The 16,286-nt window shown below is 39.5% G+C and overlaps 1 protein-coding gene across 10 annotated transcripts in view; it reads right to left on the minus strand.

Annotated features, from left to right (window-relative positions):
* MAP7 (microtubule associated protein 7) overlaps nucleotides 1–16,286 on the minus strand; it is a 248,084-nt gene that overhangs the window by 196,639 nt on the left and 35,159 nt on the right. For 6 of the 10 annotated variants that reach the window (XM_044001883.1, XM_044001889.1, XM_044001888.1 and 3 more), the window contains exon 1: nucleotides 7,408–7,741. The exons of 2 other annotated variants lie outside the window; for them this stretch is intronic. In XM_044001883.1, coding sequence (XP_043857818.1) covers nucleotides 7,408–7,540 — 133 coding nt within the window. In that variant the 5' untranslated portion in view covers nucleotides 7,541–7,741. Of the gene's footprint in view, nucleotides 1–7,407; nucleotides 7,742–7,890; nucleotides 8,231–16,286 lie in introns of those variants that run through there. 2 more of the 10 variants (XM_044001881.1, XM_044001879.1) reach the window with 2 other exon arrangements.

Raw genomic sequence — 16,286 nt, forward strand, 5'->3', positions numbered from 1 at the left:
CTTTACCAGAACGGAGAAAGGCAGTAACACAAATGTTATTCATTAATCTACTCAACAAATATTTGTTGAGAGCCATTATAATAAGAAGAAATTTAACAGGAACAAATGCAAAATTTTATTCTTAGATTCAAAAATCAATTTTAAAGTGCACAGTGGGGAAATGATGGCTAGATAGTAGTTGAACTGACAAAAGCCTCAGTCTTTTAGGGGGCTGGGAGCTCAATATAAATCAAAAGTACTATACAATATCACCAAAAAAGCACACTGCATCAACAATCTTCAGCTACAACAGAGAGGAATATTGTTCAAGGACTGAGGGTGTGAGGCGGTGACAGTTCCACTGTATTCTGCCCTGTTAAAGCCACATCTGAAATATTGCATTCAGTTCTGGGTACCAAATTTCAGGAAGGATGTTGATAAGTTGGAGAGCATCCAGAGGAAAACAACCAGGATAATAAAAGGCTTGATGCTCATATCATATAGGATCTGTTGAAGGAATTGAAGGTGCTTTTAGCAGGAAGAAGGGAAGGATTTAGGGGGGGACGTGATATGTATCTTCAAATGTCTAAAAGACCCACATGTGGATGGGGGATTAAATTTGTTCTACTTGGCCCCAGAAGGCAGAGCTAGGCACGATGGCTAGAAGTTGCAAGGAAGCATATTTGGGTTTGATGTAAGGGAAAAAACTTCCTAATACCTAATCTCTCCAAAAGTAGAATGGACTATTTTAGGAAGGAGCAGATTCTCCCTTACTAGAGGTTGGTGGGCAAAGAGTGATCAACTATTTGCCAAGAATGTTGTAGAGAAATTTGGGTTGTACTAGGGGATTTCTCTTATCACTGAAAGGCCCTAAGATATTAGTCTTTATTTTTTAAACAAACAACTGATTGTAAATTCTAATTCTTTCCATTTACATTTGGATCATTCTTCACCCAGATATCCAGATGACTTTGGTTTCAATTTTTCCTTTACACAGAAAGGATCAATTGAATTTCTTATTCTTTAAAAAATCATAATTTTAATCTATTAGCTGTTAAATTTTCCTGCTAAAAAGTTTTACCTAGTTCCTGAAATGGCACAAATAAGGACACTGGAAATAGACAATAGTCCGAGTCCAACAGGACAAAAGGGAAAAAGAAACAAGGAAATGTTGTGTGTGAATGAATCTCGAGTGGTATTCACACTTCTTGACATAAGACTCCTCTCTGCAAACAAAAAAAGACCCATGACTTACAAAGAGGGCATTACAGTTGCTGGATCATCACCTGTCCAATGGGAATATAAATGGTAAATGGCAGCTAACATTTCATTTGGAAGCTTTAACAGGCAAGAAACTCTACCTTTCCCGTGAGTGAGCCAAAAAAAGTCACTGCAGGTTCCAGAAGTATACAACACTTTAACAACATGGAAAAGAGAATACCTACAGCTTCACAGGAAGTGTTCCACCACTATTTCAAGGCAGGATTCTACTTCTCTTCCCAATCTAACTGGCAGTTAATTGACTGACAGAAAAAAGATAGAGGGTGGGAAGATGGAATGATTAGCACTCAAAGTAGTCAACTACGACCTCTTAAATAGTGATACTCACATTGGCTTGCCAAAGAAGACTGAAAGTCATAATAAAAGGAAGGGGAAAAAAGGATCCACTGAAGTTCATTTTTCAGAACATTTCTGGAACTCCTCCTTATGAATTCCTTTCACAAACTATAGTATATTCACTTAAATAAACTCCAGTGAGTGTCATCCCTTGAAAGTGGCTTTGATCTTCAGAAACAGTCCAAAGTCATTCAAAGATAGTTCTGGTGAATATGGTAATCAATTTGGGCAATATTATTATGGGGGTGGGATATGTAGATTAGGGGAATCTAGGTAGCTCAGTAGATAGAGTTTTGGGCCTGGAGCCAAGACCTGAATTCAAATTTGACCTTGTACACTTACTGGCTATGTGACCATAGGTCATTAATTTTCCTTCTGCTTGCCTCAGTTTCCTCATCTGTAAAATGGGGATATTGATTGTTGTGAGGACCAAATGAGATAATAATTGTAAAGAGTTTAGCACGGTGCTTAACCCAGTGCTTGGCACATCGTAAGCATTATACAAATGTTAGTTATTATTATTATTATTATTATTATTATTATTATTATTATTAGATGAAGACAGGTAGCCTAGCACAGTAGAAAACTACTTGACCTTAGAGTCAAGAAGACCAGGGTTCAAGGGCTGCCTCTAACACATACAGGCGGTCTGATCATGGGCAAGTTACAACCTTTTGGGGCCCCCAGGGACACTGGAGTACTCTAAATTTGTAGCTGAGGAAAGAAATTTCTACATCAGGGAATTCCTATACCAATGAAATCATATGTCCAGGCAAAAATAAAAAATGTTTAAAATCAATGATTCAACAATAGTAAAATGGACATTTCTTGATGGCAGTGACTATAGGCTCTTGGGGCAAGAAAGTAGACTCTAGGACTGTAGAGGGAGTTCTAGAGACCCCCAGGGAACTTCCTTACCCACTTTTTTTTCTTAAACTTCCTTAAGGGTAACTTTTACTGGTTTTTAATCTCATGTGAGATTACCGGTTCTTAATTACCTTGGGAAGTGCTTTCATCTGGGGGATATTTTAATGTTTTGTTAAAGGGACTGATTATCTGAAACCTCAGGTTATAAGTGATTCATTACAGCAGACTAAACCATGTCTGGGACACAGGCACACAGTAGGCATTTAATAAATGTCTGCTGAATTAAATGACTCTCTTGTGCTGCTCACTCTGTACGCCAGCCCCAAACAAGCTACAAAGAAATATCCTGAGTAATGACAGCATGACTGAATTGAATATGCAACCTCACAAAGTGACCACTCTGAAAGGCAATGTTCATATGGAGGCACGAGTTCTGGTCAATTTGCTGGGTTCAATTGAATACACAATAAATGGGGTATTGTGTAAGATACAAAGATAACAAAAATACCCTCAAGTTCCTGCCCTCTAAAGTCTTATAATTTAGTTTACAAGCACTCAAAAGAGTCTATTCATTTTATAGCCACATCTCCCTCAGTAGAAATCATAGTCGGATCAAGATCACTCTGCAATTCACCCAGAATTATTCAAGTGTCAAAAGAAAAACCAATGAGACTATCCTTCCGAAGTTTGACTATATGGACTCCTTCACCAACCCTTTCCCTCCAAAAAGCACAATAGCGAGGCTCTGATGCATGAACACAAAACAACTGTTGCTACTTTAAATGTCATATGATTAAAAAAATATAAGCTAAAGCCCTTCTCTGACACCTCATCATGTCTCAAGGTGACTGACTTCACCAAAGCTACAGCTTCAGAATCCCTCAGTCCTAAACCAAATTGAGTCCATGTACAGTGATGGATTGTGGGTATTGTAGTTTAAGGAACAGCCCCGTTAAGTTTAGACTGGCTTATCCTGACAAGGTTGATCACCAGGTAATGAATCTTTTTGGCCAGGGCAACTCATGAAGCTGTAGACTAAGGGGGAAGAAAAGGTGTAATCTACATTGGTAGAGGGTATAGTGATAAAAGGATTCTTTTAAAAAAGAAATAAAGGGGAATATTTACATTTTTATTGCATGCATGTCATTCAAGAATTAGTCACTATGAAAGCTTTTATCAAATTACATAAAGTTACCCTAAAAGAAACCATAAATTTAAAATGAAAGACAGTTTAGCATAGTAGATAGACTCATTATCAGGTACAAAAAGACTGGCTGCCTCTGATATACCAGCTGTATGACCCTGGGCAAGTCACTTAACCATGGGCAAGACTCTAAGAACATAAGGCACAAAGAAGGTACCCACCTGCATTGGTAGATTGAGTTTCCTCTACAAAGGAGTTCAGGAAGTCCCTTAGGCCAATGAAATCAAAGGTCCAGTGCCAGTCTTTAAGTAAGCCTTTAAGTGGCCTTTAAGGCCAGCCAGTTGGGGGGTGGGGGTGGGGGGTGGGGCTGAAGCTAGCAGAAGCCTTTCTTTATAAAATTCATTCTAAGCTTTTATTTAGGCTACCTGGGAAAGCTACAATTCATCATTAAAACAGACACACAATGTATCCCAGGATAGAAGCCTGTTAGCATTTTCAATTTAGTTATCAGGCCTCTTTCTTCCCAGGACTGATAGTAGAAAGAGATATCAGTCATGAAAACTAGGTTTAGACATGACTGTCTGACTAGGCTGGGAAATTGGTAGAAAAGAAAACAAGTTTTTGATCACTAATCTTAATAATGGTACACAGAAAAGTCCCCATTAGGTTATCTGGGTCTGTTTTGAGAATTATCATTGAGAACTCAAGCATCATATAAGAGCTGCAGAGGAAAGGTACAGGGAATGGATAGCTAGCAGGGAATTTAAAAGAAAGAAAAGAAACACACAAAAACTTGTCTATCAAGTAGCAGCCACAACCTGGAGAAGGAAATATTTGAAATTTTCCACCAGACTGTTGTAGGGTAACTCACTGATCTAAAGTTTCCCTTCTGCAAAGCAACACATCCCTTCATCTCTCTGATATTCGTTTTCTTCATCTGTAAAATGAGAGAGTTGAACTAGGTGACCCCTGAAGTTCCTTCCAGATCTAGATCATTGATCCCATGGTCCTGTGTCAATTATCTAGGAGAATAGCCTTCTTCTTTTTTTTTTGGTGAGGCAATTGGGGTTAAGTGACTTGCCCAGGGTCACACAGCTAGTAAGTGTTAAGTGTCCGAGGCTGGATTTGAACTAAGGTCCTCCTGAATCCAGGGCCAGTGCTATGTCCACTGCATGCCACCTAGCTGCTCAGGGGCATAGCTTTCTTGTGAACACAGGAATATTCTTAGTGGAGATGCCAGGTTTCATAAAGTCACTTCTCCATGGATTAGCAAGCTCTTTCATATACTTATGATCAGAAACTGTGATCTTAGACTAATCAGTTGTTTCTCTTAAGAATTTAGAGAGGGGCAGCTAGGTGGCACGGTGAATAGAGCACAATCCCTGGAGTCAGGAGGACCTCAAATGTGATCTCAGACACTTGACACTTACTAGGTGTGTGACCCTGGGCAAGTCACTTAACCCCAATTGCCTCACCAAAAAAAATAATTTAGAGAATACCCATCTTTAATTATATAGAAGACTAAAGACCTTTTCTCTATATTCTCACTCAAAAGATCTGCTGGCTTAAGTCACTGGAAGACCACTTCAGAAGTGGTCTGGCTTGTAATGAGCAAGAAAAGGTATGAGATCCTTTGCCAGCAGAATGAATTTCCATCTCTTTAGGGGGAGGGGGAGGAGAACATGAAGAGGTGGAAGATTGGAGTTTCTGCCCACCCACACCCCCCATGACTAAATTTCTCTAAGCTACTATAATAAATTGATCAATATAAAGATGATATATTTGTGGAGAGTACTTTTCTTTTTTAACTTTCTCATTCTTTCTCTTTCAAATTAGATGGCTAAAAGAGTAATGAGGGAGGGTATCAAGGAGAGAAAAATCTACGGAAAAGGGTAATATAGTACTAAGAATGAAAAGTGTAATTCTCATGAATCACTGCCCCAAGGGCACACAAAGGAAAATGCCACAAATCAGAAGAATGCCTCTTAAAAAACGCCCCATGGGAACAATCCCATAAAATCCACATGAATGTTAATATTGAAAGTCACCAACTCCTAGGTGACCAGATGATTTGCTAATGCAGTTTAAAGGGTTTAGTTCATTGTCAACAGCTATTTGAACTAGAATATGTTGCTAACTCCAGGGCAAACAAGGGGACTGAAAATAAACAAACTTCTGTTCACAGTAGTATTAAATCACTAAGGTCATTCTGCAAGGAGATAAGAGGCAGTTCCCCAGATAAAACCATGCCAGATATTAAATAAGAATGACTCTAGTAATAAGATTATATGTTACAGGAACACACTGAATGAGATTAAAACGAAGGACTAAAAATCATCAGTGCTAATGTAAAAAGCAGAGCCTTATTGTAAACTAGATTACAATTCATTGGAGTACCACAAAAATCACTAGTCCTCAGACATGGGGCCCTGATTAAACATTTAGTCTGCCACTGCTTAAATATTTTCCCAGCAGAACTCCTGGTTTCATCCCAGTAAGTATAAGAGGAAAATGTGATAACTCAGGGACAGAACAACCGGATTATGCATAGTACACTAATTGCTACAAAGAGCTGGGGGCTGGAGGATAGTGCTGGAGGGATGAATCCCCAAAGACAATCCTTTCTGTAGTCAGAGGAAGAAGCACTTACAAATTAGTTGGGAAGCAGAGCAGAGAGCTGACATGCTAAAAACTTCAAACTCAAGAATGGGAGTCACAATTCTGAAATGCTGCCTTTTCTATGTGGTAATTAAAACTCTAGGAGTCCTGGCTGTAAGACACGGCTGCACACGATGCAGTACAGTGACTCAACTGGCTGGGTGAGCTTCTGTTATGTTCCATCATTATGTAAAGAGCAGTAAACCCTCCTCCCTCAACCCATATAGACATATGTATCTGTATGCATACACACACACAGTATATTTTACCTTCCAGAAAAACATTCAGAAACAAGGTTATCCTTAAAAGTTAAATGCTCTAACTGCACATGTAAAATCTACATCAAAGTACTTTCCTTTTTTGGGAGGGGTGGAGAGAAGAAGAAGGAATTTGGAACTAAACATTACTTTAAATGAGCATTAAAATTGTTTTTACATGTAATTGAGAAAAAAAATAATAACATTCTTTTAAAAAAAGTTAAATGTTCTTGCTACTACAACTCCCCTTTTGGTTCTCTACCACCTTGAGTCTCTCCGGGATCCCTCACTCATATCATTTTCTTTTCCCCACTCTTAATGCACACTTCAGTATAGAAACACAACATAATGCCCCTTCCATCCTTGGCCCAGATAAGGTTGAATTCATTATGCCACAAACTCCAAATCCCCATTCTTCTACCTAAAACTTCCTTCCTTAAAACACACAGAAATCAGCTGATCCCTCTAAAGAAAGTGGGGGCCCTGCTTATTTAAAACCTTGACAACTTAAATTACCTCCTCCTGACACTGATGGTGCCATTATTAACCATGAGTAGAGACCCATGTGGAAAATAAGGGTCTCAAAGCAGAGAGAGCAAAGAAGGTGGCTTTGTTCAATAAAGTGACTTATCTGAAACCTAAAAACTCAAGGGGGGGGGTGGGAGGGAAGGAAGAGGAGGAAGAGGGGTATTGAATACTCCCTGAATTAAAAAAGAAATTTGTACATAGTTTGGAAATGTCTGCTGGCAAACTATCTGCTAGGTCACAAATACTACCCAGTGCAGTATGCAGTGTCAGTACGCTGGGTACCAGCCTGCCTTGGGCAGCGTAGCAGGGATGTACTGTACACAACCTGATCAAACTGTAGAGAGAGCTAATGCATACCTTTCAGTCTTCTGGAATTTCCATTCTTTTGCTGTTCCTCTTCCTCATTAATGGTGAATAAGCCAGGGGGATTTGGCCTTGAACTGGTCTTCTTCAACCTCTCTTGTCGGATAGCAGTAGCTGATCCAGGCATGTCGCTGCCACTTGGGGGTTTTGTTTGTTTGTAATTAAAAATATATGTTTCTGTAATTGCAGCCTGGGTGAAGCTGCTAGCTCCTAAGCGGTCGGATCATTTGAGCACTTGTAATAGATCCCCTACGGGTAAACAGTGTGCAAACAGCTGACAAATACTACCATCCGTTCGTTCGCAGCCGCAGCGGAGGGCCTGCGGTTCCCCCCCCGGCTGCCTCCCCCACCCCACCTCCCTCACAAACCCCTTCCCACTCCCACTCACTCTCCGCATTCACCCATCCCCGCACTCTCAAGGAAAGCCCTGATTAAAGGCACCGTGCATCGGTCCGATGCCTCTCTCCACTGCCTAACCTGTTCAATCAGATCCTCCTTCCTGCTGCAGCGCCCTTTTCCAATCTCTTTCCAGCTATGGCACACTCAAATATTCAGCACGCAACACAAGAGGGGGAAAATATGATACGCCACCGTTAACAGTTGCCCTGACAACCCTGACATATCCTAATCAAAGGAGGGCCGGGAGCGTCTCTGTCTCCCCCAGCTGCAAAGCAGCAGCTCGCCGGAATGCCAAGTCCTGGGAACTCTAAAGCAGCGTGAACCTGGGCAGCTCCTTTCCTTCCCAAAGCAGCAGCAGCAGCAGTGGCACTGGTGGCAGCAGCGGCGGAGGCAGCAGCAGGATGGGAGGAGGGATGGAGTTTTGCTTGCACAAGCAGAGGAGGATTCACTCAAGAGAAAGGGCTCCGGGCAGGGAGCCTGATTTTTTTTGGGGGGGGCAGGTACTCAATTATTACACTCTAAACCCCTGGCTGAATCAAAACCATGGCTGTTATAGTCTCCCATCATCTCAAGTCCAATGTCACATCCAAGACTTCCTGGCATCCCTATATATAAACATAGGTATACCCCCTACAAACTCGTTTGCCAGTAGCTGTCAAGTAGAACACTTCAAGTTGTGTACCCAGTACTAAGCAATCTCCCCAGAAGGTAAACAGAACATGGATTCTGCTTGATATCCACATAGATCATAACTTGGAACATACACAGAACACTTCAATGTCAAGTTGACAGAGGAGAATTTAATAAATTAGTTCTGCAGAAGAGAAAGCCTACAATTAGGGCTCATCCAGAAAACTTTTCCCATATTGCACAAGCAAAGTTGCTATTGGCAATTTTGGGTGTTGCTGGCAATTCATGTCTCTTGACCCAAATTTCTTTCTTTCTTTCTTTCTTTTTTCTTGGGCTCTTATCTCTAAAGCAGAGGATCCTAAAACCTTCAGGGGTTTCTTGCGGAAAGAATGAGGCTCTTCCATTTGGATTCCCCTAGGTATGCCCTCCCCCAAAGCAGGGAACATGTGAAAAATTTGTGCCTTTCAAAGTTTTCAAAGGAGAAAATTACATAATTTTGCAACATCTCTCAAGTGGAGAGAATCCTTGCCTTAGTCACTTGCTTTTTATTAAAAAAAAAAAAAACAAAAACGCAAAAACCAAAAACCAAAAACCAAAACAAACTACCATGACTATATTCTGACGAGTCCCTTCAGTATTTGAATGTGTAGTTTATACAATAGTAGGAACTACAATGTGTTCCAGGGTCAGGATGAGATCTGCTCTATGGGTTTTTCCATAAATAAAATCCCATTCTCATCAGGAAGTGTTTTACTATATGTATCTTTGTACTAGTTCATTCACTGCTCTATAACTGTTTTCTAGTTCTACTGTATGAGCTTGTTTTCTTTGTCTCCACAGACTAAACTTCTCCTCCAGAAAAGCCTTGAGATCTCTCTGTAACCTCCCATAATGCCTAGTGCAATACTAGGTAAATAGTAAATGATTAGATGCTCAGAGTTCCCAAAAGTCTATTCCTTGGGAGGCTTAAGGATTAAATTAAGTTAATATCCACTAAACTTGGAGTCCACGGAAACAGGGTAAGTACAACCTTGAGTTTCTGGCCAAGTCTTATTCATTTATGAAACGTTTCTTTGGAAGAGGCATTTTTTTCTTTGTTTTCTTTTTTAAAAAAATCAATATATTTTGTTTCCCCCAATTACATATTAAAACAATTTTTTTAAACATTTGTGTTTTTTTAAAGTTTTGAGTTCCAAATTCTATCCTTCCCTCCTTCCTTCCCCTCCCCCTCCCTGAGGCTATAAGCAATCAGATATAGGCTCAGAGAGAAGCATTTCTTAAAAATTAAAATATCAGTTGTTTTCAGAAATTCTCTTTTCCTTCTTACACTTCCCTCTCAGATGCTTTTCTCTTCTGAAGCTGCACAAGCAATTGTTTTTTTTTTTATCTGCTTTTCTTTCACCAGAAAATCCACACTAAATGAAAAGATTTTCTCAGAACCTTTTCTTATTGTTTTTACCACTTCTTCCACAGGGTCAGTCAGACTAGTACTGACAACAGCAAGATCACACACAAAATAAGCATGTTTAAAAATACCACCTCTGTTCATTGGATAAAGAAAGTAAAAGAACCTCCATCAGCCTCAGGTCAAATGACAGATTATATTTAGAAATGACCTGGCTCCAAGGAAATGGTTAATTTCTTTACTGATCTAAAATCATTATCGTTTTTAGAAGAGGTAAGGTTAAAAAGATCTCCTTGCACTTTAGATAAAAAAAGGAAATTGGCAACCTATTACTACTGGGGAAGTGAGAGAAAACTTTCTCAAATTGACAAGCAGGCATTTGAAAGGCTAAGTGCTGACAGGAATCCAAATGACTTGGCCACTACTTAATATTTATTTTCCATCTTACTCTCAAGGATGTGGCTTAAATGGTTTTAAAATCATTTTATGAGGGGAGCACAGGATCAGATTGAGAAGCTATTTGATAATATAGCTTGCCTAAAGATCAGTCTCACAAAGGCAAAACTGTGATTTATTCATGCTCTACCTTCCAAGCAACACATCCTCCCTCCCTCCCTCCCTTTCTCTCTCTCCCCCCTGTCTCTTCCTCTTCCTCCCCTTCTCTTTCCCTCCCTCCTCCCTCCTCTTCCCCCCCCCCCACCTCTCCCCCACTCCATTTCTCCCTCCCTCTCTCCATTTATAGTGGAAGAAGAAGATAAGGTCTCTTATTTGTGAAACTCCCTCGGAGAAATCAAGTTTATCAGCTTGCACCCAAGTGGCTGAGAATTGGGTCTTAAACACCACACCCAGTCTGCTCATGGTTTTTACTTTACTTTGCCACTTGCAGGAATGTTATGCTAATTTACAAGCTTTCACAAAGAAAGCTTCAGTAGACTGTGCCAGGTGACAGAGGGATTGATTCTTTGCCATTTTAATGCCAACACTGGGTTCTGGAGGTGAACTCTGGTTTGTTTTAATTATAAAGTATGAGAATTGCCATCAGCATGGTCCTTAATACTATTCACTCAAAACCAGGGCACCTTGGGGTAAATGGAGTCTGACTGGAGGGAATTCAGTAGATACACACAGCACACAAGCTTGTAAACAAGTTATAGGAGTATGTGTTTGACCTTTCTTATTAGCCTTTGACACTGTCCTTCACCCTCTTCTTTATGACACTGCTCTCTCCTGGTTCTCACACTACCCGTCTCACCTTTCTTCCTCTGTTTCCTTTGCTGGATTTTCATCTACTTCATGTCTACTAACCCTGAAGGTCCCCCAAGACTCTATCACAGAACCTCTTAAACGACCATCTTTCTGCAGATGATTCAGATCTACTTGTCCAGCCCTTACATCTCCTGATTCCAAGTCTCCCATCTCCAGCTTCCTAGTAAACATCTCCAACTAGGTGTCCTTGTAGACATCTTAAACTCAGCATGTCTAAAACTGACTCATCTTTTCTCCCAGACCCTCCCCTCTTCCCCAGATCAAGTCAAGTTAACAAGCATTTATTAAGCATTTACTACTATGTGTCAGGCACCATGTGAAGCACTAGGAATACAAAAACAAGGAGAAAGTCCTTGCCTTCAAGGAGCTTATGTTCCTGAGTGCTACTCTGTTACTACTACTAACTACTACTCTGTTACTATGTTCCACCATCCTGCCACCATCCAAGGTTTACCAGCTAGATGTGATCCTCAACTCCTCACTCTCTCACTCCCCGAATCCAATCTGTTGTCAAGTCTTGTCATTCCTACCTTCTGTAACATCTCTTATATACGCCCCCTTCTCTTCTCTGACACTGCCACTTTTTTGGTCCAGGTTCTCATCACCTCGTGCCTAGACTATTGTAATAGTCTTTTGGTTGATCTCCCTGCCTCAAGACTGTATCCCCTCTAATTCATCTTTCATTCAGCTGTTAAATTGATCTTTCTAAAAAGTACAAGTCTGACTAGGTCACTCCTTCCCCAACAGAATCAACTCCAGTGGCTCTCCATTAGCTTCGGGATCAAATATAAAATTCTGTTTGATTTTTTAAAAGCCACCTTTGACCTGACTCCTTCTTCCCTTTCTGGTTTTCTTAATCCTCACTCCCCTGCATGGATTCTGTGAACCACTGACACCAGCCTCATTGTTCTTTCCATAGGACACTCCATCTCCCAACTTTGAGTATCTTCATTAACTGTTCCCATGCATGGAACTCTCTCCCTCTTTTTTATCTTCCTCCCAGCTTCCTTCAAGTCTTATCTAAAGTCCTACCTTTTGCAAGAAGCCTTTCCTAATTCTTAACCTTAGTGCCTTCCCTCTGAAGCCACCCCCAATTTATCCGGTGTATATCTTGTTTGTATGCCATTGTTTGCATGTCTAGCTTATTAGAAGGTGAGTTCCTTGAAAGTAGGAATTATTTTTGCCTTTGTATCAACAGCACTCAGCACACAGTAAATAATAAATGCAATTTGACAGATTGAGACAGCAAACACAACTGAGTCTTGATCGTAAATCTTCAACATACAGAGCTGCCTTTGGCTTTCCTCCCTGTCTCTTCATCTTCTTCCCCTAAAAACAAGTTGTGGTAAGGTAGCCTAGATTCTGATCTGTGCAGCCTGAGCCTCCTATTCAGGAAGGTTAATCTGTAAAAACCTTCACATATTTATTAGTAGCAGTAGGCCCTGCACTCCCATAACAAGATTTACAATTAAAATAGTCTTTTTGGCCCAGATCCGAGATTTTATCATCGTGTAGAAACTCCTTCCACCAATACAGATTAGGTTTTAATTTGCAATTTATAATTTTAGAGTTGCCTATAGCACTGAGAGATTAAGTGACTTGCTTGTCATCATAGAAATAGATAGCATCAATCAACTAATCAACATGCATTTATTAGGCACTTGCTATGTTCCATACATCACACTATGACCCGGTTTGTGTCAAAGGTAGAGGACTTGGTCCCACATCTTTCTAAGGCTGATGTTCTCACTGCTACTCTAGGCTATCTCTCACTAAAATAGTGCCCCATAGTCACTAAAGCCCAATGTAGTATGTGAATAAACAAGCAGCATTCCCTACAACATATGCTGGACTCTTACTCTGTGGAATTTTACCAATACAAAGAGACTGTATTTCCAATTTCAAAAGATTAATTTTGAGGGTAATCTAGGTCTTCTGTCAGTGGTAATGGAAAAGGAAGAAACACTGATACTAGGGGGGAGAATCTAAAATTAATCAAGATATGAAGACAAACATTATAGAGTTTCTTTCTTTCTTTCTTTGCAGAGCCATGAGGGTTAAGTGACTTACCCAGGGCCACACAGCTAATAAGTGTCAAGTGTCTGAGGCTGGATTTGAACTCAGGTCCTCCTGAATCCAGGGCTGGTGCTCTATCCACTGTACCACCTAGCTGCCCCCCATTATAGAGTTTCAATGAAATCCATAAATATTCAAAGGACATAGGCCTGATGACCCATACATGAAAAACAAAATGAATGCAAAATACCTTTCATTCAGATCATGCAGTTGGATAACTAGAGTTGATACATTATTATGTATATTTGGAATAGGCACTGACAAGAGAAAATGAGTTGGGTATAGAATTGACAAGGAGCAAGAGAAGGGTAGATTCCATTTGGGAAACTGAATCTTATTTTTAATAATTACTATGTGCAACTCATCTTTTCAACATAAAGGCTCTCCTGGTGATGCTATATGACTGAATTGTGTACTAGCATAATCAACAAGGCATCAAAGTTGTGTGTGGTCAAAAAAAAAAAATGGCCCAGGGGGCAGCTAGATAGCGCAGTGGTTAAAGCACCGGCCCTGGATTCAGGAGTACCTGAGTTCAAATCCGGCCTCAGACCCTTGACACTTACTAGCTGTGTGACCCTGGGCAAGTCACTTAACCCCCATTGCCCCGCCAAAAAAAAAAAAATGGCCAGATAAATGCATACTGGGCACTAGTAAACTAAAATATATTTCCAACAATAATCTTTGCTAAGGAATTGGTGTAAGGAATATCATCAAAGCAATATCCAAAATGTGTTGATAGAGAAGGATAACCCAAGTTCTTGGCTGATCCTACAAAATGAAAAAAGACTTTAAGTCTTCTAGAAAATTGGGTATAAGGCTCTATGGGAGAAATGGCACAAGCATGGATGAGTTGAGGCCTGTATCAATGGAGGAAATGTTCCTGTGGACAAAATCAGAGAAATTAAAGCATTGATGCATAAGATGTGGAAAGGCTTAAACATATTCCAGTGGTAAACTAGATGACACCTGAAGTCTCTTCCAAATCTGACATTTGATGATTCTTTTGCTCCTAAGTAGCACCTTCATACTGCTAAATTTACTCAATACTTTTCTTTAATAACAACCATGGCTTGAGTGGTAGGAGAGAACACATTTTTTTTGTCACTAAAAAAAAAGAACCTAAATTGTTATTATTAAGACTCCCTTTATTTTTAATAGTTAACACTTTATATTTTCCAAATGTTGTATTATTTCTGGTATGTGGGAGTTTTCCTTTGGTATTCAGTGAGGAATTCAGGGTATCTTTAAAAAAAAACAACCCAACAATTCTTTGCAAGTGTAGAGTTCATTCCTTTGTGCCCATGAGGTACAAAATTACCAAATGAGCATTTTGTGAAAGTCCTTTGTAAACTATAAATTATCAGAGAACTCTAAGGCAATATCATCATTCCAACTTGACATTATGTAATTTGTGTCCAGTTTCATAAACATGTAGAATCAATATTTGATAAGTTTGGTAACCCAAATGACTGTTTCTTCTCAAGTATCCAATGTGGTGCCAAACATACTGTTGAGTCTCGACAGAGTTGTTGTGGCTTGCCCACTGGTAACCATACAGAATCAGTTCCCTCTTTTATTTTTCATTTTAATTTTTAATCCAGTTATAGTGTCCTTGTAGTGGGAATGGCTGGTGGCTAGAGACCTTCCTTTGTTATCAAAATAAATTTTTAAAAATTTCAAATTTGAATGTAGCCATGAATATTTGTTCCTAGAACACCCATGAAGCATTCTTCATTTAGAGTTTATGAAAAATTAATAAAGTAAAATTTCTTTTTATGTAACCTAGTGGTGGTGGAAGGAGGTTATAGATATCTAAGACAATAAAAATCTTACACTTTTATAATTTTCAAACTTTTTGGTCTCAGAACTCCTTTACACTTTGAGGAGCCCAAAGAGATTCTTTTTATGTGGGTTATATCTATCAATGTTTGTTGTTGTCATCATTCAGTCATTTCAGTTGTATCCGTCTCTTTGCGACCCTATTTGGGGTTTTCCTGGTGAAAATACTGGAGATATTCCTTCTCCAGCTCATTTCACAGATGAGGAAACAGAAGCAGAGTGAAATAACTTGCCCAGGGTCACACGGCTAAGAAATGTCTGAAGACAGATTTGAACTCAGAAAGATAAGTCTTCCTGAGTCCTGAGGCCCGGCACTCTATCTACTGTGCCACCTTACTGAACTAGAAATTAAAACTGATAAAATTTTTAAATATCCATTCATCAATTTATTTAAAATAATGATAAACCCATTGCATCTTAACAAAAAATATCATTTTGGGGGAAAATAACTATATTTTTTAAAATGAAAAAATTAACAGGATGGGTAATACAGTTTTACATATTTTTGCAAATCTCTGTCATGTTTGACTTATTTGAAGACAGTTGGAATCTACATCCTACTGTATTTCTACTTCTGCATTCAATCTGTTGCACTGTTGTTTTGGTTGAAATATATGAAGAAAATCTGGCTGTGCAGTTTAAAAAATCAAGGAGTATTTTAATAGGCAAACAATGTCTTAGTATTATTATGAAAATAGTTTCAACCTCACAGATCCCCTGAAAAGGTCTCAGGGACCTTCAGGGGTCCTCAGACCATACTTTGAGAACCACTGTCCTAGAATAACACATCAATAGAGATTTTACATTTCAGTGAGGTATAAGAGTCCTATAGTTTAGTGGGGGGCACAGTTTTATGATTAAGTTGATAGGGCACTGGAGTACAATGTTTAAAATAACACTTTTAAAGTAGACTTTAGGCAGCTAGGTGGCCCTGAATTCAGGAGGATCTGAGTTAAAATCCGGCCTCAGACACTTGACGCTTACTAGTTGTGTGACCCTGGGCAAGTCACTTAACCCCCATTGCCCTAAAAAAAAAAAAAGTAGACTTTAAATGTGCTTCCTGATGATGACACAGCCTAATTTTAGAGTAAGTTACTGGCTGTCTTCTCCCTCCCTTTTCTCAGATTGCTGATAGATTTGCACCAATCTATCTACCTGGTATCCCCTTGTAACCAGCAACACAACTCAGAAGATGGAAAATAGCTGCTGGTACCTTTGGGTATCAAACTAATCATCTGGCCTTGTTGTCACTCTGCTA

The sequence above is a fragment of the Dromiciops gliroides genome, chromosome 4 (genome assembly GCF_019393635.1).
Source record: "Dromiciops gliroides isolate mDroGli1 chromosome 4, mDroGli1.pri, whole genome shotgun sequence".
In the NCBI taxonomy this organism is placed as follows: Eukaryota; Metazoa; Chordata; class Mammalia; order Microbiotheria; family Microbiotheriidae; genus Dromiciops; species Dromiciops gliroides.